The sequence below is a fragment of the Stegostoma tigrinum genome, chromosome 41 (genome assembly GCF_030684315.1).
Source record: "Stegostoma tigrinum isolate sSteTig4 chromosome 41, sSteTig4.hap1, whole genome shotgun sequence".
NCBI lineage: Eukaryota > Metazoa > Chordata > Chondrichthyes > Orectolobiformes > Stegostomatidae > Stegostoma > Stegostoma tigrinum.
In genome coordinates this window covers 479687-500217 of record NC_081394.1, presented here as the reverse complement: position 1 = coordinate 500217, position 20531 = coordinate 479687, and the positions used below count along the sequence as shown (strand labels likewise).

General features: G+C 59.9%; 1 protein-coding gene across 3 annotated transcripts in view; it reads left to right on the top strand.

The window, feature by feature from the left end:
- LOC125448435 (rho GTPase-activating protein 33-like) overlaps positions 1-20531 on the top strand; it is a 119544-nt gene that overhangs the window by 42016 nt on the left and 56997 nt on the right. For all 3 annotated transcript variants that reach the window (XM_059641342.1, XM_059641341.1, XM_059641343.1), the window contains 5 exons: positions 529-615; positions 1507-1644; positions 2246-2338; positions 2604-2726; positions 4826-4903. In XM_059641342.1, the coding sequence (XP_059497325.1) occupies positions 529-615; positions 1507-1644; positions 2246-2338; positions 2604-2726; positions 4826-4903 (519 nt within the window). The remainder of the gene's footprint in view (positions 1-528; positions 616-1506; positions 1645-2245; positions 2339-2603; positions 2727-4825; positions 4904-20531) is intronic.

Here is a 20531-nt window from a genome sequence, read left to right as displayed (position 1 = left end):
GACTTGTTCCAATCACTGCACCATCTAGCTCTCTCGACTTGTTATCTCCAGAATTTGGGTTTGGTCAGTCTCTATCCCTTTCCCTTCCAGATTATCTGCGTTAAACCATATGCATTTTGCCTTCACTGTGAGTATGTGTGGGTTTGAGGGGTTGGGGGTTGCTTGAATGTGTAGCATTTAAGTTGCATGAATTAGAAATTCTTTTCACTGTTTCAGTTAAGTTTGTGTGACAGTAAATCGAGTTTGTCTGCATGACTGGAGGAACCAGCTCTGAGTGGCTTTAGTCTCGAGGAGCAGTCCCTCATGGAATTGGGTCATGTTGGAGCCTCTTTAGGATTGTACACATTTCATCCTGGCATCTGGAACGCTGGATACTTCCAGTGAGCCATCATGGCCACGGAGCCAGGGGAGCGAATGAGTGGGGCCGATGCGGTGGGATGTGAATTTTCGGGTGGTATATTGGGGTAGGAATTGACTGGTGTCGGGGTCGAATTCTCTAACTCCCCACCCTCCCTCTCACCCCCGCAGCTGGCTCTAGCCTCCCAACCTGCAGACACCAGTCGCAATGGACTGACACTGAGGGAATCTATCTTCCTGGTTCAGGTCGTCTCTCAGGTACTGAGGGCAAATCAGGGGGTGGGAGAGTGGGGGGGTGATCCAAGGGAACCGGGGGACAGTGAATGGGAGAGATGGGGGGGAGAGAGAGAGAGAGAGAGAAAGAGTGGGAGAGCAGGGCGAGGGAGAGGGGAGAGTGAGGGGAGGGAGAGTGGGAGAAAGGAGGAGGGAGAGTGAGGGGAGGGAGAGGGGGAGAGAGAATGGGAGAGAGGGGAGGGGGGTGGGAGAGTGGGAGAAGCAGCGGGAGGGAGAGTGGGAGAGAGAGGAGAGGGATGGGGTGGGAAAGTGAGGAGAAACAGGGGGAGGGAGAGTGGGAGAGAGGGGTGAGGGACAGTGGGAGGGAGGGAGAGTGGGAGAGAGGGGAGGGGGAGGGAGAGTGGGAGAGAGGATGAAGGGTTAACAGGGAGAGGGTGCGGGAATGGGGAGGTACAGGGAGGGCATGAGGAAGTGAAATCGACATGAGGAGGGGATTAGGGGAGATGGGGAGGGGATGAGGGGACACAGGAAAGGGTTAGGGGAGAGAGGGGACAAGCAAAGGGGTGGAGGGATATATTGAAGTGATGGGGGAGTGGGAGGTCATGGTGAGGGATGAGGGACTGGGAGGGGGCTGGAGGGTTGTGTCCAGAATTCAACTCATTGTGTCTCCCTGCCTTCCCCTCGCCTCTACCTCCCCATCTCCCCTTACACCTCCACCTCCCTTTCTTTGTACTACTGATTCCTCATCCCCCACCTCACTCCCTCTTCAATTGCTTCACCTGCTCACTCTCCTCACCATCTCCACTCCCTCTGACTGACTCGATACTCTCCCTCCTCCTCTGTCTCCCTCCCTCCATCTCTTTGCACGGTCCCCTGTCTGCCCACCTCTCACGCTGTTTCCTCTGCCTCCCTCAGGGTAGGGGCTGGCTGGTCAGGAGAAGTTATGAAGACTTCCAGACATTGGATTCTCTCCTCCATCAGTGTATCTACGATCGGAGATTCTCACAGCTCCCAGAGCTGCCCCCAATCCACACACTCAACGATGACGCTGAGGTAACCACAGCATCCCCATTGATGTTTGTGTGTGTGTGCGTTTGCATGTGTGTATGTGTGTGTGTCTGTGTGTGTGTGTGCGTGCATGTGCGTGTGCATGTGTGTGTGCACGCGCATGTATGCGTGTGTGTCTATGTGTGTGTGTGTTCCTGTGTGTGTATGCACATCTGTGTACACGTGTGTTTATGTATGTGTGTGTGTGCACGTGCGGGACCCTGTACCACAGTGAGAGCCTGTGTGTGTGTGTCTGTCTGTTTGTGTGTATGTGTGTGTGTGTGCGCGCACATCTGTGTACATGTGTGTGTGCGAGCGGGAGCCTGTACCCCAGTGAGAGCCTGTGTGTGTGTGTCTGTCTGTTTGTGTGTATGTGTGTGTGTGCGCACATCTGTGTACACGTGTGTGTGTGTGTGTGTGTGCGTGCGGGAGCCTGTACCCCAGTGAGAGCCTGTATATGTGTGTGTGTGTGTGTGTGTGTGTGTGTATGTGTGGTGGGGGTGCTGTGATAGGGGTGAGGTTGGGGTGGGGGGTGGAGACCCGTACCCCAAGGATGGGACTAGAATGTATTTTTTGACGTAATCAGGAGCGCTTCTTCTTCTGACAGATCATCCACAATGTGTTGATGGACTACCTGGGCCGGTTCACCAGCATTGCTGATAACAAAATCAACTGTGGTCCCATTCTGACCTGGATGGAGGTGAGCACTTTAGAACATTGATTAAATATCCCTGCAACCTTCAGTTACAGAAGAAAGAAATTATCATGTTAAATGTATTGTGGGCTTGTGCTTTAGGAACACTGCGCTATTGGATAGTCAGTGCTGAGGAATGCTTCACTGTCGGACAGTTAGTGGGGCACTCTCTTTACATTTCTCCCTCTGCCTGTCTTGATCTCTTCCTCCTTTTGGACTCTCTGCGATTGTGTGAGATTCAATCTGATTCTGTTTGTCTGACTGTAAACAGATCGATAATAAAGGGAATCGCCTGTTGGTTAATGATGAGGCTGTCATTAATGTACCAGCCATCGCTGCTGCTCAGGTGATCAAACGGTATATCGCTCAGGCTAGTGATGAACTCTCCTTCGAGGTAAGCACTCACTGACATCCACCGTCCCAGACCCATGTCTCCGACTATCAGTCTGAGCGACGCAGTGTATGAGGGACGGAGTGTGAGGCCAGGGTGTGTGAGTCAGGGTGTGTGTGAGGGAGTGACGTAGTGTGACTGAGGGAGTGTGTGAGGGAGTGAGAGACAGCGTGAGTGAGGGAGGGTGGGAGTCAGGGAGTGAGAGAGGGAATGGGAGTGAGAGAGGGAATGAGGGAGTGGGAGTGAGAGAGTGTGAGTGAGGGAGTATGAGAGTGTGTGAGGGAGTGTGAGAGAGTGTGAAGGAGGGTGGGAATCAGGCTATTTGTGAAGGACTGTGTTATTGAATGAATGTATGAGTGAGTGAGTGATTGTGTAAGTGAGTGAGGGTAACTTTGAGTGAGTCCGTACATGTGAGAGTGATTGTGAGAGTCAGTGATCATATGATTGAGTGAGTATGGGGAGCAGTGATGAGGTGAGTGAGTGACAGTGTGAGTGAGGCAGTGATGATGTGAGTGTGAGTGACAGTGTGAGTGAGGCAGTGATGATGTGAGTGTGAGTGACAGTGTGAGTGAGGCAGTGATGATGTGAGTGTGAGTGAGTGACAGTGTGAGTGAGGCAGTGATGATGTGAGTGAGTGACAGTGTGAGTGAGGCAGTGATGATGTGAGTGAGTGACAGTGTGAGTGAGGCAGTGATGATGTGAGTGAGTGACAGTGTGAGTGAGGCAGTGATGATGTGAGTGTGAGTGAGTGACAGTGTGAGTGAGGCAGTGATGATGTGAGTGTGAGTGAGTGACAGTGTGAGTGAGGCAGTGATGATGTGAGTGAGTGACAGTGTGAGTGAGGCAGTGATGATGTGAGTGTGAGTGAGTGACAGTGTGAGTGAGGCAGTGATGATGTGAGTGTGAGTGAGTGACAGTGTGAGTGAGGCAGTGATGATGTGAGTGAGTGACAGTGTGAGTGAGGCAGTGATGATGTGAGTGAGTGACAGTGTGAGTGAGGCAGTGATGATGTGAGTGTGAGTGAGTGACAGTGTGAGTGAGGCAGTGATGATGTGAGTGTGAGTGAGTGACAGTGTGAGTGAGGCAGTGATGATGTGAGTGAGTGACAGTGTGAGTGAGGCAGTGATGATGTGAGTGTGAGTGAGTGACAGTGTGAGTGAGGCAGTGATGATGTGAGTGTGAGTGAGTGACAGTGTGAGTGAGGCAGTGATGATGTGAGTGAGTGACAGTGTGAGTGAGGCAGTGATGATGTGAGTGAGTGACAGTGTGAGTGAGGCAGTGATGATGTGAGTGAGTGACAGTGTGAGTGAGGCAGTGATGATGTGAGTGAGTGACAGTGTGAGTGAGGCAGTGATGATGTGAGTGTGAGTGAGTGACAGTGTGAGTGAGGCAGTGATGAGGTGAGTGAGTGAGTGACAGTGTGAGTGAGGCAGTGATGATGTGAGTGAGTGACAGTGTGAGTGAGGCAGTGATGATGTGAGTGAGTGACAGTGTGAGTGAGGCAGTGATGATGTGAGTGTGAGTGAGTGACAGTGTGAGTGAGGCAGTGATGAGGTGAGTGAGTGAGTGACAGTGTGAGTGAGGCAGTGATGATGTGAGTGTGAGTGACAGTGTGAGTGAGGCAGTGATGATGTGAGTGAGTGACAGTGTGAGTGAGGCAGTGATGATGTGAGTGAGTGACAGTGTGAGTGAGGCAGTGATGATGTGAGTGTGAGTGAGTGACAGTGTGAGTGAGGCAGTGATGATGTGAGTGAGTGACAGTGTGAGTGAGGCAGTGATGATGTGAGTGAGTGACAGTGTGAGTGAGGCAGTGATGATGTGAGTGAGTGACAGTGTGAGTGAGGCAGTGATGATGTGAGTGTGAGTGAGTGACAGTGTGAGTGAGGCAGTGATGAGGTGAGTGAGTGAGTGACAGTGTGAGTGAGGCAGTGATGAGGTGAGTGAGTGACAGTGTGAGTGAGGCAGTGATGAATGGAGGTTGCGCAGTGAGCCCAGGGCAATGGCCTATCCCTGCAAGGTGAGAGCTGTGTGCAGACACACACACATGAAAACTTTGCTGCACATCACAGTTGACTTGCTGCGGTACTGTCACCTCCTTGCAGGTGGGGGACATTGTCTCTGTCCTGGACATGCCTGCGAAAGAGGACACCTCCTGGTGGAGAGGGAAGCATGCATTCCAGGTAAGGATCGTGGCTCCTCACAGAACTCGACACGCTCCATAACCTAACCGACAGGAGGAGAGAGAGTGACGAGGGACTGAGCACCTAATCGTAAGGCCAGCTTTCTACAGAGTATCTTCCAGGGCAAAAAAAAAGAGATAAAGACGACAGGGGTCAGGGACAGAATTCCTGAGGTCAGGAAACCCGCTCCCTCCAGGTAGCTGAAGGCATGGCTCCCAATGATGAAGTGATGGCTGTCGGGTTACTCAAGAGGCTGTGATGGCAAAAGGGTACAGAGAAAGGGAGGGGGTGTAGGGGCTGGAGGGGTTTAGAGAGATCGGGAGGGGGTGTAGGGTCTGGAGGAGGTTACAGAGATAGGGAGGGGGTGTAGGGGCTGGAGGGGGTGACAGAGATAGGGAGGGGGTGTAGGGGCTGGAGGGGTTTACAGAGATAGGGAGGGGGTGTAGGGGCCGGAGGGGGATACAGAGATAGGGAGGGGGTGTAGCGGCTGGAGGGGCTTACAGAGATAGGGAGGGGGTGTAGGGGCCGGAGGGGGTTACAGAGATAGGGAGGGGGTGTAGGGGCTGGAGGGGTTTACAGAGATAGGGAGGGGGTGTAGGGGCCGGAGGGGGTTACAGAGATAGGGAGGGGGTGTAGGGGCTGGAGGGGGTGACAGAGATAGGGAGGGGGTGTAGGGGATGGAGGGGGTTACAGAGATAGGGAGGGGGTGTAGTGGCTGGAGGGGGTTAAGGAGATAGGGAGGGGGTGTAGTGGCTGGAGAGGGTTACAGAGATAGGGAGCGGGTGTAGGGGCCGGAAGGGGTTACAGAAATAGGGAGGGGGTGTAGGGGCTGGAGGGTGTTACAGAGATAGGGAGGGGGTGTAGGGGCCGGACAGGGTTACAGGGATAGGGAGGGGGTGCAGGGGCTGGAGGGGGTTACAGAGATAGGGAGGGGGTGTAGGGGCTGGAGGGTGTTACAGAGATAGGCAGGGGGTGTAGGGGCTGGAGGGGGTTACAGAGATAGGGAGGGGGTGTAGGGGCTGGACGGTGTTACAGAGATAGGGAGGGGGGGTAGGGGCTGGAGGGGGTTAGAGAGATAGGGAGGGGGTGTAGGGGCTGGAGGGGGTTAGAGAGATAGGGAGGGGGTGTAGGGGCTGGAGGGGGTTACAGAGATAGGGAGGGGGTGTAGGGGCTGGAGGGGGTTACAGAGATAGGGAGGGGGTGTAGGGACTGGAGGGGGTTACAGAGACAGGGAGGGGGTGTAGGGGCTGGAGGGGGTTACAGAGACAGGGAGGGGGTGTAGGGGCTGGAGGGGGTTACAGAGATAGGGAGGGGGTGTAGGGGCTGGAGGGGGTTAGAGAGATAGGGAGGGGGTGTAGGGGCTGGAGGGGGTTACAGAGATAGGGAGGGGGTGTAGGGGCTGGAGGGTGTTACAGAGAGAGGGAGGGGGTGTAGGGGCTGGAGGGGGTTAGGGAGATAGGGAGGGGGTGTAGGGGCTGGAGGGGGTTACAAAGATAGGGAGGGGGTGTAGGGGCTGGAGGGGGTTACAGAGATAGGGAGGGGGTGTAGGGGCCGGAGGGGGTTACAGTGGTAGGGAGGGGGAGTAGGGGCTGGAGGCGGTTACAGAGATAGGGAGGGGGCGTAGCGGCCGGAGGGGTTTACAGCGTTAGGGAGGGGATGTAGGGGCTGGAGGAGGTGACAGAGATAGGGAGGGGGTGTCGGGGCTAGAGGGTGTTACAGAGATAGGGAGGGAGTGTAGGGGCTGGAGGGTGTAACAGAGATAGGGAGGGGGTGTCGGGGCTAGAGGGTGTTACAGACATAGGGAGGGGGTGTAGGGGCTGGAGGGGGTTACAGAGATAGGGAGGGGGTGTGGGGGCTGGAGGGGGTTACAGAGATAGGGAGGGGTTGTAGGTGCTGGTAGGTGTTACAGAGATAGGGAGGGGGTGTAGGGGCTGGAGGGGGTTAGAGAGATAGGGAGGGGGAGTAGGGGCTGGAGGGGGTTACAGAGATAGGGAGGGGGTGCAGGGGCTGGAGGGTGTTACAGAGATAGGGAGGGGGTGTAGGGGCTGGAAGAGGTTATAGAGATAGGGAGGGGGTGTAGGGGCTGGAGGGGGTTACAGAGATAGGGAGGGGGTGTAGGGGCTGGAGGGGGTTACAGAAATAGGGAGGGGGCGTAGCAGCCGGAGGGGGTTACAGAGATAGGGAGGGGGTGTAGCAGCGGGAGGGTGTGTAGGGGCTGGAGGGGGTTACAGAGATAGGGAGGGGGTGTAGGGGCTGGAGGGGGTTAGAGAGATAGGGAGGGGGTGTAGGGGCTGGAGGGGGTTACAGAGATAGGGAGGGGGTGTAGGGGCTGGAGGGTGTTACAGAGATAGGGAGGGGGTGTAGGGGCTGGAGGGGGTTAGAGAGATAGGGAGGGGGTGTAGGGGCTGGAGGGGGTTAGAGAGATAGGGAGGGGGTGTAGGGGCTGGAGGGGGTTACAGAGATAGGGAGGGGGTGTAGGGGCTGAAGGGGGTTACAGAGATAAGGAGGGGGTGTAGGGGCTGGAGGGGGTTACAAAGATAGGGAGGGGGTGTAGGGGCTGGAGGGGGTTACAGAGATAGGGAGGGGGTGTAGGGGCCGGAGGGGGTTACAGAGGTAGGGAGGGGGAGTAGGGGCTGGAGGAGGTTACAGAGATAAGGAGGGGGTGTAGGGGCCGGAGGGGGTTACAGAGATAGGGAGGGGGAGTAGGGGCCGGAGGGGGTTACAGAGATAGGGAGGGGGTGTAGCGGCTGGCGGGGTTTACAGAGATAGGGAGGGGGTGTAGGGGCCGGAGGGGGTTACAGAGATAGGGAGGGGGTGTTGGGGCTGGAGGGGGTGACAGAGATAGGGAGGGGGTGTAGGGGATGGAGGGGGTTACAGAGATAGGGAGGGGGTGTAGTGGCTGGAGGGGTTACAGAGATAGGGAGGGGGTGTAGGGGCTGGAGGGGGTTACAGAGATATGGAGGGGGTGTAGCGGCTGGAGGGTGTTACAGAGATAGGGAGGGGGTGTAGGGGCCGGACGGGGTTACAGGGAGAGGGAGGGGGTGTAGGGGCTGGAGCGGGTTACAGAGATAAGGAGGGGGTGTAGGGGCTGGAGGGTGTTACAGAGATAGGGAGGGGGTGTAGGGGCCGGACGGGGTTACAGGGATAGGGAGGGGGTGTAGGGGCTGGAGGGGGTTAGAGAGATAGGGAGGGGGTGTAGGGGCTGGAGGGTGTTACAGAGATAGGCAGGGGGTGTAGGGGCTGGAGGGGGTTACAGAGATAGGGAGGGGGTGTAGGGGCTGGGCGGTGTTACAGAGAAAGGGAGGGGGGGTAGGGGCTGGAGGGGGTTAGAGAGATAGGGAGGGGGTGTAGGGGCTGGAGGGGGTTAGAGAGATAGGGAGGGGGTGTAGGGGCTGGAGGGGGTAACAGAGATAGGGAGGGCGTGTAGGGGCTGGGGGGGGTTACAGAGACAGGGAGGGGGTGTAGGGGCTGGAGGGGGTTACAGAGATAGGGAGGGGGTGTAGGGGCTGGAGGGTGTTACAGAGATAGGGAGGGGGTGTAGGGGCTGGAGGGGGTTAGAGAGATAGGGAGGGGGTGTAGGGGCTGGAGGGGGTTACAGAGATATGGAGGGGGTGTAGCGGCTGGAGGGTGTTACAGAGATAGGGAGGGGGTGTAGGGGCCGGACGGGGTTACAGGGATAGGGAGGGGGTGTAGGGGCTGGAGCGGGTTACAGAGATAAGGAGGGGGTGTAGGGGCTGGAGGGTGTTACAGAGATAGGGAGGGGGTGTAGGGGCCGGACGGGGTTACAGGGATAGGGAGGGGGTGTAGGGGCTGGAGGGGGTTAGAGAGATAGGGAGGGGGTGTAGGGGCTGGAGGGTGTTACAGAGATAGGCAGGGGGTGTAGGGGCTGGAGGGGGTTACAGAGATAGGGAGGGGGTGTAGGGGCTGGGCGGTGTTACAGAGAAAGGGAGGGGGGGTAGGGGCTGGAGGGGGTTAGAGAGATAGGGAGGGGGTGGAGGGGCTGGAGGGGGTTAGAGAGATAGGGAGGGGGTGTAGGGGCTGGAGGGGGTTAGAGAGATAGGGAGGGGGTGTAGGGGCTGGAGGGGGTAACAGAGATAGGGAGGGCGTGTAGGGGCTGGGGGGGGTTACAGAGACAGGGAGGGGGTGTAGGGGCTGGAGGGGGTGTAGGGGCTGGAGGGGGTTACAGAGATAGGGAGGGGGTGTAGGGGCTGGAGGGTGTTACAGAGATAGGGAGGGGGTGTAGGGGCTGGAGGGGGTTAGAGAGATAGGGAGGGGGTGTAGGGGCTGGAGGGGGTTACAGAGATAGGGAGGGGGTGTAGGGGCTGAAGGGGGTTACAGAGATAAGGAGGGGGTGTAGGGGCTGGAGGAGGTTACAAAGATAGGGAGGGGGTGTAGGGGCTGGAGGGGGTTACAGAGATAGGGAGGGGGTGTAGGGGCTGGAGGGGGTTACAGAGGTTGGGAGGGGGAGTAGGGGCTGGAGGCGGTTACAGAGATAGGGAGGGGTCGTAGGGGCCGGAGGGGTTTACAGCGTTAGGGAGGGGATGTAGGGGCTGGAGGGTGTTACAGAGATAGGGAGGGGGTGTCGGGGCTGGAGGGGGTTAGAGAGATAGCGAGGGGGTGTAGGGGCTGGAGGGGTTACAGAGATAGGGAGGGGGTGTAGGGGCTGAAGGGGGTTACAGAGATAAGGAGGGAGTGTAGGGGCTGGAGGGGGTTACAAAGATAGGGAGGGGGTGCAGGGGCTGGAGGGGGTTACAGAGATAGGGAGGGGGTGTAGGGGCTGGACGGTGTTACAGAGATAGGGAGGGGGGGTAGGGGCTGGAGGGGGTTAGAGAGATAGGGAGGGGGTGTAGGGGCTGGAGGGGGTTAGAGAGATAGGGAGGGGGTGTAGGGGCTGGAGGGGGTTACAGAGATAGGGAGGGGGTGTAGGGGCTGGAGGGGGTTACAGAGATAGGGAGGGGGTGTCGGGACTGGAGGGGGTTACAGAGACAGGGAGGGGGTGTAGGGGCTGGAGGGGGTTACAGAGATAGGGAGGGGGTGTAGGGGCTGGAGGGGGTTAGAGAGATAGGGAGGGGGTGTAGGGGCTGGAGGGGGTTACAGAGATAGGGAGGGGGTGTAGGGGCTGGAGGGTGTTACAGAGATAGGGAGGGGGTGTAGGGGCTGGAGGGGGTTAGGGAGATAGGGAGGGGGTGTAGGGGCTGGAGGGGGTTACAAAGATAGGGAGGGGGTGTAGGGGCCGGAGGGGGTTACAGAGATAGGGAGGGGGTGTAGGGGCCGGAGGGGGTTACAGTGGTAGGGAGGGGGAGTAGGGGCTGGAGGCGGTTACAGAGATAGGGAGGGGGCGTAGCGGCCGGAGGGGTTTACAGCGTTAGGGAGGGGATGTAGGGGCTGGAGGAGGTGACAGAGATAGGGAGGGGGAGGCGGGGCTAGAGGGTGTTACAGAGATAGGGAGGGAGTGTAGGGGCTGGAGGGTGTTACCGAGATAGGGAGGGGGTGTCGGGGCTAGAGGGTGTTACAGACATAGGGAGGGGGTGTAGGGGCTGGAGGGGGTTACAGAGATAGGGAGGGGGTGTGGGGGCTGGAGGGGGTTACAGAGATAGGGAGGGGTTGTAGGTGCTGGCGGGTGTTACAGAGATAGGGAGGGGGTGTAGGGGATGGAGGGGGTTAGAGAGATAGGGAGGGGGAGTAGGGGCTGGAGGGGGTTATAGAGATAGGGAGGGGGTGCAGGGGCTGGAGGGTGTTACAGAGATAGGGAGGGGGTGTAGGGGCTGGAAGAGGATATAGAGATAGGGAGGGGGTGTAGGGGCTGGAGGGGGTTACAGAGATAGGGAGGGGGTGCAGGGGCTGGAGGGGGTTACAGAAATAGGGAGGGGGCGTAGCAGCCGAAGGGGGTTACAGAGATAGGGAGGGGGTGTAGCAGCGGGAGGGTTTGTAGGGGCTGGAGGGGGTTACAGAGATAGGGAGGGGGTGTAGGGGCTGGCGGGTGTTACAGAGATAGGGAGGGGGTGTAGGGGCTGGAGGGGGTTAGAGAGATAGGGAGGGGGAGTAGGGGCTGGAGGGGGTTATAGAGATAGGGAGGGGGTGCAGGGGCTGGAGGGTGTTACAGAGATAGGGAGGGGGTGTAGGGGCTGGAAGAGGATATAGAGATAGGGAGGGGGTGTAGGGGCTGGAGGGGGTTACAGAGATAGGGAGGGGGTGCAGGGGCTGGAGGGGGTTACAGAAATAGGGAGGGGGCGTAGCAGCCGAAGGGGGTTACAGAGATAGGGAGGGGGTGTAGCAGCGGGAGGGTTTGTAGGGGCTGGAGGGGGTTACAGAGATAGGGAGGGGGTGTAGGGGCTGGAGGGGGTTAGAGAGATAGGGAGGGGGTGTAGGGGCTGGAGGGGGTTACAGAGATAGGGAGGGGGTGTAGGGGCTGGAGGGTGTTACAGAGATAGGGAGGGGGTGTAGGGGCTGGAGGGGGTTAGAGAGATAGGGAGGGGGTGTAGGGGCTGGAGGGGGTTAGTGAGATAGGGAGGGGGTGTAGGGGCTGGAGGGGGTTACAGAGATAGGGAGGGGGTGTAGGGGCTGAAGGGGGTTACAGAGATAAGGAGGGGGTGTAGGGGCTGGAGGGGGTTACAAAGATAGGGAGGGGGTGTAGGGGCTGGAGGGGGTTACAGAGATAGGGAGGGGGTGTAGGGGCCGGAGGGGGTTACAGAGGTAGGGAGGGGGAGTAGGGGCTGGAGGAGGTTACAGAGATAGGGAGGGGGCGTAGGGGCCGGAGGGGTTTACAGCGTTAGGGAGGGGATGTAGTGGCTGGAGGAGGTTACAGAGATAGGGAGGGTGTGTAGGGGCTGGAGGGGGTTACAGAGATAGGGAGGGGGAGTAGGGGCCGGAGGGGGTTACAGAGATAGGGAGGGGGTGTTGGGGCTGGAGGGGCTGACAGAGATAGGGAGGGGGTGTAGGGGATGGAGGGGGTTACAGAGATAGGGAGGGGGTGTAGTGGCTGGAGGGGGTTACAGAGATAGGGAGGGGGTGTAGGGGCTGGAGGGGGTTACAGAGATAGGGAGGGGGTGTAGCGGCTGGAGGGTGTTACAGAGATAGGGAGGGGGTGTAGGGGCCGGACGGGGTTACAGGGATAGGGAGGGGGTGTAGGGGCAGGAGGGGGTTACAGAGATAGGGAGGGGGTGTAGGGGCTGGAGGGTGTTACAGAGATAGGGAGGGGGTGTAGGGGCCGGACGGGGTTACAGGGATAGGGAGGGGGTGTAGGGGCTGGAGGGGGTTACAGAGATAGGGAGGGGGTGTAGGGGCTGGAGGGTGTTACAGAGATAGGCAGGGGATGTAGGGGCTGGAGGGGGTTACAGAGATAGGGAGGGGGTGTAGGGGCTGGGCGGTGTTACAGAGAAAGGGAGGGGGGGTAGGGGCTGCAGGGGGTTAGAGAGATAGGGAGGGGGTTTAGGGGCTGGAGGGGGTTAGAGAGATAGGGAGGGGGTGTACGGGCTGGAGGGGGTTAGAGAGATAGGGAGGGGGTGTAGGGGCTGGAGGGGGTTACAGAGATAGGGAGGGCGTGTAGGGGCTGGGGGGGGTTACAGAGACAGGGAGGGGGTGTAGGGGCTGGAGGGGGTTACAGAGATAGGGAGGGGGTGTAGGGGCTGGAGGGGGTTAGAGAGATAGGGAGGGGGTGTAGGGGCTGGAGGGGGTTACAGAGATAGGGAGGGGGTGTAGGGGCTGGAGGGTGTTACAGAGATAGGGAGGGGGTGTAGGGGCTGGAGGGGGTTAGAGAGATAGGGAGGGGGTGTAGGGGCTGGAGGGGGTTACAGAGATAGGGAGGGGGAGTAGGGGCTGGAGGCGGTTACAGAGATAGGGAGGGGTCGTAGGGGCCGGAGGGGTTTACAGCGTTAGGGAGGTGATGTAGGGGCTGGAGGGTGTTACAGAGATAGGGAGGGGGTGTCGGGGCTGGAGGGGGTTAGAGAGATAGCGAGGGGGTGTAGTGGCTGGAGGGGGTTACAGAGATAGGGAGGGTGTGTAGGGGCTGAAGGGGGTTACAGAGATAAGGAGGGGGTGTAGGGGCTGGAGGGGGTTACAAAGATAGGGAGGGGGTGTAGGGGCTGGAGGGGGTTACAGAGATAGGGAGGGGGTGTAGGGGCTGGAGGGGGTTACAGAGGTTGGGAGGGGGAGTAGGGGCTGGAGGCGGTTACAGAGATAGGGAGGGGGTGTAGGGGCTGGAGGGGGTTACAGAGATAGGGAGGGGGTGTAGTGGCTGGAGGGGGTTACAGAGATAGGGAGGGGGTGTAGGGGCTGGAGGGGGTTACAGAGATAGGGAGGGGGTGTAGGGGCTGGAGGGTGTTACAGAGATAGGGAGGGGGTGCAGGGGCTGGAGGGGGTTAGAGAGATAGGGAGGGGGTGTAGGGGCTGGAGGGGGTTAGAGAGATAGGGAGGGGGTGTAGGGGCTTGAGGGGGTTACAGAGATAGGGAGGGGGTGTAGGGGCTGAAGGGGGTTACAGAGATAAGGAGGGGGTGTAGGGGCTGGAGGGGGTTACAAAGATAGGGAGGGGGTGTAGGGGCTGGAGGGGGTTACAGAGATAGGGAGGGGGTGTAGGGGCCGGAGGGGGTTACAGAGTTAGGGAGGGGGAGTAGGGGCTGGAGGAGGTTACAGAGATAGGGAGGGGGCGTAGGGGCCGGAGGGGTTTACAGCGTTAGGGAGGGAATGTAGTGGCTGGAGGAGATCACAGAGACAGGGAGGGGGTGTAACAGCCGGAGGCGGTTACAGAGATAGGGAGGGGGTGTAGCAGCGGGAGGGTGTGTAGGGGCTGGAGGGGGTTACAGAGATAGGGAGGGGGTGTGGGGGCTGGAGGGGGTTACAGAGATAGGGAAGGGGAGTAGTGGCTGGAGGAGGTTACAGAGATAGGGAGGGGGTGTAGGGGCTGGAGGGGGTTACAGAGATAGGGAGGGGGTGTAGGGGCTGGAGGGGGTTGCAGAGATAGGGCGGGGGTGTAGGGGCTGGAGGAGGTTACTGAGATAGGGAGGGTGTGTCGGGGCTGGAGGGGGTTACAGAGATAGGGAGGGGGTGTAGGGGCTGGAGGGTGTTACAGAGATAGGGAGGGGGTGTTGGGGCTGGAGGGGGTTACAGAGATAGGGAGGGGGTGTAGGGGCTGGAGGGGGTTACAGAGATAGGGAGGGGGTGTAGGGGCTGAAGGGGGTTACAGAGATAAGGAGGGGGGTGTAGGGGCTGGAGGGGGTTACAAAGATAGGGAGGGGGTGTAGGGGCTGGAGGGGGTTACAGAGATAGGGAGGGGGTGTAGGGGCCGGAGGGGGTTACAGAGGAAGGGAGGGGGAGTAGGGGCTGGAGGAGGTTACAGAGATAGGGAGGGGGCGTAGGGGCCGGAGGGGTTTACAGCGTTAGGGAGGGGATGTAGTGGCTGGAGGAGGTAACAGAGATAGGGAGGGTGTGTAGGGGCTGGAGGGGGTTACAGAGATAGGGAGGGGGAGTAGGGGCCGGAGGGGGTTACAGAGATAGGGAGGGGGTGTAGCGGCTGGCGGGGTTTACAGAGATAGGGAGGGGGTGTAGGGGCCGGAGGGGGTTACAGAGATAGGGAGGGGGTGTTGGGGCTGGAGGGGGTGACAGAGATAGGGAGGTGGTGTAGGGGATGGAGGGGGTTACAGAGATAGGGAGGGGTTGTAGTGGCTGGAGGGGGTTACAGAGATAGGGAGGGGGTGTAGGGGCTGGAGGGGGTTACAGAGATAGGGAGGGGGTGTAGCGGCTGGAGGGTGTTACAGAGATAGGGAGGGGGTGTAGGGGCCGGACGGGGTTACAGGGATAGGGAAGGGGTGTAGGGGCTGGAGGGGGTTACAGAGATAGGGAGGGGGTGTAGGGGCTGGAGGGTGTTACAGAGATAGGGAGGGGGTGTAGGGGCCGGACGGGGTTACAGGGATAGGGAGGGGGTGTAGGGGCTGGAGGGGGTTACAGAGATAGGGAGGGGGTGTAGGGGCTGGAGGGTGTTACAGAGATAGGCAGGGGGTGTAGGGGCTGGAGGGGGTTACAGAGATAGGGAGGGGGTGTAGGGGCTGGGTGGTGTTACAGAGAAAGGGAGGGAGGGTAGGGGCTGGAGGGGGTTAGAGAGATAGGGAGGGGGTGTAGGGGCTGGAGGGGGTTAGAGAGATAGGGAGGGGGTGTAGGGGCTGGAGGGGGTTAGAGAGATAGGGAGGGGGTGTAGGGGCTGGAGGGGGTTAGAGAGATAGGGAGGGGGTGTAGGGGCTGGAGGGGGTTACAGAGATAGGGAGGGGGTGTAGGGGCTGGGGGGGGTTACAGAGACAGGGAGGGGGTGTAGGGGCTGGAGGGGGTTACAGAGATAGGGAGGGGGTGTAGGGGCTGGAGGGGGTTAGAGAGATAGGGAGGGGGTGTAGGGGCTGGAGGGGGTTACAGAGATAGGGAGGGGGTGTAGGGGCTGGAGGGTGTTACAGAGATAGGGAGGGGGTGTAGGGGCTGGAGGGGGTTAGAGAGATAGGGAGGGGGTGTAGGGGCTGGAGGGGGTTACAGAGATAGGGAGGGGGTGTAGGGGCTGAAGGGGGTTACAGAGATAAGGAGGGGGTGTAGGGGCTGGAGGGGGTTACAAAGATAGGGAGGGAGTGTAGGGGCTGGAGGGGGTTACAGAGATAGGGAGGGGGTGTAGGGGCTGGAAGGGGTTACAGAGGTTGGGAGGGGGAGTAGGGGCTGGATGCGGTTACAGAGATAGGGAGGGGGCGTAGGGGCCGGAGGGGTTTACAGCGTTAGGGAGGGGATGTAGGGGCTGGAGGAGGTTACAGAGATAGGGAGGGGGTGTCGGGGCTCGAGGGTGTTACAGAGATAGGGAGGGAGTGTAGGGGCTGGAGGGTGTTACAGAGATAGGGAGGGGGTGTCGGGGCTAGAGGTTGTTACAGAGATAGGGAGGGGGTGTAGGGGCTGGAGGGGGTTACAGAGATAGGTAGGGGGTGTGGGGGCTGGAGGGGGTTACAGAGATAGGGAGGGGTTGTAGGGGCTGGCGGGTGTTACAGAGATAGGGAGGGGGTGTAGGGGCTGGAGGGGGTTAGAGAGATAGGGAGGGGGTGTAGGGGCTGGAGGGGGTTACAGAGATAGGGAGGGGGTGCAGGGGCTGGAGGGTGTTAGAGATAGGGAGGGGGTGTAGGGGCTGGAAGAGGTTATAGAGATAGGGAGGGGGTGTAGGGGCTGGAGGGGGTTACAGAGATAGGGAGGGGGTGTAGGGGCTGGAGGGGGTTACAGAGATAGGGAGGGGGTGTAGCAGCCGGAGGCGGTTACAGAGATAGGGAGGGGGTGTAGGGGCTGGAGGGGGTTACAGAGATAGGGAGGGGGAGTAGGGGCTGGAGGGGGTTAGAGAGATAGGGAGGGGGTGTAGGGGCTGGAGGGGGTTGCAGAGATAGGGCGGGGGTGTAGGGGCTGGAGGAGGTTACAGAGATAGGGAGGGGGCGTAGGGGCCGGAGGGGTTTACAGCGTTAGGGAGGGGATGTAGGGGCTGGAGGAGGTTACAGAGATAGGGAGGGGGTGTAGCAGCCGGAGGGGGTTACAGAGATAGGGAGGGGGTGTAGCAGCGGGAGGGTGTGTAGGGGCTGGAGGGGGTTACAGAGATAGGGAGGGGGTGTGGGGGCTGGAGGGTGTTACAGAGATAGGGAAGGGGAGTAGCGGCTGGAGGAGGTTACAGAGATAGGGAGGGTGTGAAGGGGCTGGAGGGGGTTACAGAGATAGGGAGGGGGTATAGGGGCCGGAGGGGGTTACAGAGATAGGGAGGGGGTGTAGCGGCTGGAGGGGTTTACAGAGATAGGGAGGGGGTGTAGGGGCCGGAGGGGGTTACAGAGATAGGGAGGGGGTGTTGGGGCTGGAGGGGGTGACAGAGATAGGGAGGGGGTGTAGGGGATGGAGGGGGTTACAGAGATAGGGAGGGGGAGTAGGGGCTGGAGGCGGTTACAGAGATAGAGAGGGGGCGTAGGGGCCGGAGGGGTTTACAGCGTTAGGGAGGGGATGTAGGGGCTGGAGGAGGTTACAGAGATAGGGAGGGGTTGTAGGGGCTGGCGGGTGTTACAGAGATAGCGAGGGGGTGTAGGGGCTGGAGGGGGTTAGAGAGATAGGGAGGGGGTGTAGGGGCTGGAGGGGGTTACAGAGATAGGGAGGGGGTGCAGGGGCTGGAGGGTGTTAGAGATAGGGAGGGGGTGTAGGGGCTGGAGGGGGTTACAGAGATAGGGAGGGGGTGTAGCAGCCGGAGGCGGTTACAGAGATAGGGAGGGGGTGTAGGGGCTGGAGGGGGTTACAGAGATAGGGAGGGGGTGTAGGGGCTGGAGGGGGTTAGAGAGATAGGGAGGTGGTGTAGGGGCTGGAGGGGTTTACAGAGATAGGGAGGGGGTGTAGGGGCTGGAGGGTGTTACAGAGATAGGGAGGTGGTGTAGGGGCTGGAGGGGGTTAGAGAGATAGGGAGGGGGTGTAGGGGCTGGAGGGGGTTAGAGAGATAGGGAGGGGGTGTAGGGGCTTGAGGGGGTTACAGAGATAGGGAGGGGGTGTAGGGGCTGAAGGGGGTTACAGAGATAAGGAGGGGGTGTAGGGGCTGGTGGGGGTTACAAAGATAGGGAGGGGGTGTAGGGGCTGGAGGGGGTTACAGTGATAGGGAGGGGGTGTAGGGGATGGAGGTGGTTACAGAGTTAGGGAGGGGGAGTAGGGGCTGGACGAGGTTACAGAGATAGGGAGGGGGCGTAGGGGCCCGAGGGGTTTATAGCGTTAGGGAGGGGATGTAGTGGCTGGAGGGGGTTACAGAGATAGGGAGGGGGTGTAGGGGCTGGAGGGTGTTACAGAGATAGGGAGGGGGTGTAGGGGCTGGAGGGGGTTACAGAGATAGGGAGGGGGTGTAGGGGCTGGAGGGGGTTAGAGAGATAGGGAGGGGGTGTAGGGGCTGGAGGGGGTTGCAGAGATAGGGCGGGGGTGTAGGGGCTGGAGGGGGTTACAGAGATAGGGAGGGGGTGTAGGGGGTGTAGGGGCTGAAGGGGGTTACAGAGATAAGGAGGGGGTGTAGGGGCTGGAGGGGGTTACAAAGATAGGGAGGGGGTGTAGGGGGTGTAGGGGCTGAAGGGGGTTACAGAGATAAGGAGGGGGTGTAGGGGCTGGAGGGGGTTACAGAGATAAGGAGGGGGTGTAGGGGCTGGAGGGGGTTACAAAGATAGGGAGGGGGTGTAGGGGCTGGAGGGGGTTACAGAGATAGTGAGGGGGTGTAGGGGCCGGAGGGGTTTACAGCGTTAGGGAGGGGATGTAGGGGCTGGAGGGGGTTACAGAGATAGGGAGGGGGTGTAGGGGGTGTAGGGGCTGAAGGGGATTACAGAGATAAGGAGGGGGTGTAGGGGCTGGAGGGGGTTACAAAGATAGGGAGGGGGTGTAGGGGCTGGAGGGGGTTACAGAGATAGGGAGGGGGTGTACGGGCCGGAGGGGTTTACAGCGTTAGGGAGGGGATGTAGTGGCTGGAGGGGGTTACAGAGATAGGGAGGGGGTGTAGGGGCTGGAGGGGGTTAGAGAGATAGGGAGGGGGTGTAGGGGCTGGAGGGGGTTACAGAGATAGGGAGGGGGTGTAGGGGCTGGAGGGTGTTACAGAGATAGGGAGGGGGTGTAGGGGCTGGAGGGGGTTAGAGAGATAGGGAGGGGGCGTAGGGGCTGGAGGGTGTTACAGAGATAGGGAGGGGGAGTAGGGGCTGGAGGCGGTTACAGAGATAGGGAGGGGTCGTAGGGGCCGGAGGGGTTTACAGCGTTAGGGAGGGGATGTAGGGGCTGGAGGGTGTTACAGAGATAGGGAGGGGGTGTCGGGGCTGGAGGGGGTTAGAGAGATAGCGAGGGGGTGTAGTGGCTGGAGGGGGTTACAGAGATAGGGAGGGTGTGTAGGGGCTGAAGGGGGTTACAGAGATAAGGAGGGGGTGTAGGGGCTGGAGGGGGTTACAAAGATAGGGAGGGGGTGTAGGGGCTGGAGGGGGTTACAGAGATAGGGAGGGGGTGTAGGGGCTGGAGGGGGTTACAGAGGTTGGGAGGGGGAGTAGGGGCTGGAGGCGGTTACAGAGATAGGGAGGGGGTGTAGGGGCTGGAGGGGGTTACAGAGATAGGGAGGGGGTGTAGTGGCTGGAGGGGGTTACAGAGATAGGGAGGGGGTGTAGGGGCTGGAGGGGGTTACAGAGATAGGGAGGGGGTGTAGGGGCTGGAGGGTGTTACAGAGATAGGGAGGGGGTGCAGGGGCTGGAGGGGGTTAGAGAGATAGGGAGGGGGTGTAGGGGCTGGAGGGGGTTAGAGAGATAGGGAGGGGGTGTAGGGGCTTGAGGGGGTTACAGAGATAGGGAGGGGGTGTAGGGGCTGAAGGGGGTTACAGAGATAAGGAGGGGGTGTAGGGGCTGGAGGGGGTTACAAAGATAGGGAGGGGGTGTAGGGGCTGGAGGGGGTTACAGAGATAGGGAGGGGGTGTAGGGGCCGGAGGGGGTTACAGAGTTAGGGAGGGGGAGTAGGGGCTGGAGGAGGTTACAGAGATAGGGAGGGGGCGTAGGGGCCGGAGGGGTTTACAGCGTTAGGGAGGGAATGTAGTGGCTGGAGGAGATCACAGAGACAGGGAGGGGGTGTAACAGCCGGAGGCGGTTACAGAGATAGGGAGGGGGTGTAGCAGCGGGAGGGTGTGTAGGGGCTGGAGGGGGTTACAGAGATAGGGAGGGGGTGTGGGGGCTGGAGGGGGTTACAGAGATAGGGAAGGGGAGTAGTGGCTGGAGGAGGTTACAGAGATAGGGAGGGGGTGTAGGGGCTGGAGGGGGTTACAGAGATAGGGAGGGGGTGTAGGGGCTGGAGGGGGTTGCAGAGATAGGGCGGGGGTGTAGGGGCTGGAGGAGGTTACTGAGATAGGGAGGGTGTGTCGGGGCTGGAGGGGGTTACAGAGATAGGGAGGGGGTGTAGGGGCTGGAGGGTGTTACAGAGATAGGGAGGGGGTGTAGGGGCTGGAGGGGGTTACAGAGATAGGGAGGGGGTGTAGGGGCTGGAGGGTGTTACAGAGATAGGGAGGGGGTGTAGGGGCTGGAGGGGGTTAGAGAGATAGGGAGGGGGCGTAGGGGCTGGAGGGTGTTACAGAGATAGGGAGGGGGAGTAGGGGCTGGAGGCGGTTACAGAGATAGGGAGGGGTCGTAGGGGCCGGAGGGGTTTACAGCGTTAGGGAGGGGATGTAGGGGCTGGAGGGTGTTACAGAGATAGGGAGGGGGTGTCGGGGCTGGAGGGGGTTAGAGAGATAGCGAGGGGGTGTAGTGGCTGGAGGGGGTTACAGAGATAGGGAGGGTGTGTAGGGGCTGAAGGGGGTTACAGAGATAAGGAGGGGGTGTAGGGGCTGGAGGGGGTTACAAAGATAGGGAGGGGGTGTAGGGGCTGGAGGGGGTTACAGAGATAGGGAGGGGGTGTAGGGGCTGGAGGGGGTTACAGAGGTTGGGAGGGGGAGTAGGGGCTGGAGGCGGTTACAGAGATAGGGAGGGGGTGTAGGGGCTGGAGGGGGTTACAGAGATAGGGAGGGGGTGTAGTGGCTGGAGGGGGTTACAGAGATAGGGAGGGGGTGTAGGGGCTGGAGGGGGTTACAGAGATAGGGAGGGGGTGTAGGGGCTGGAGGGTGTTACAGAGATA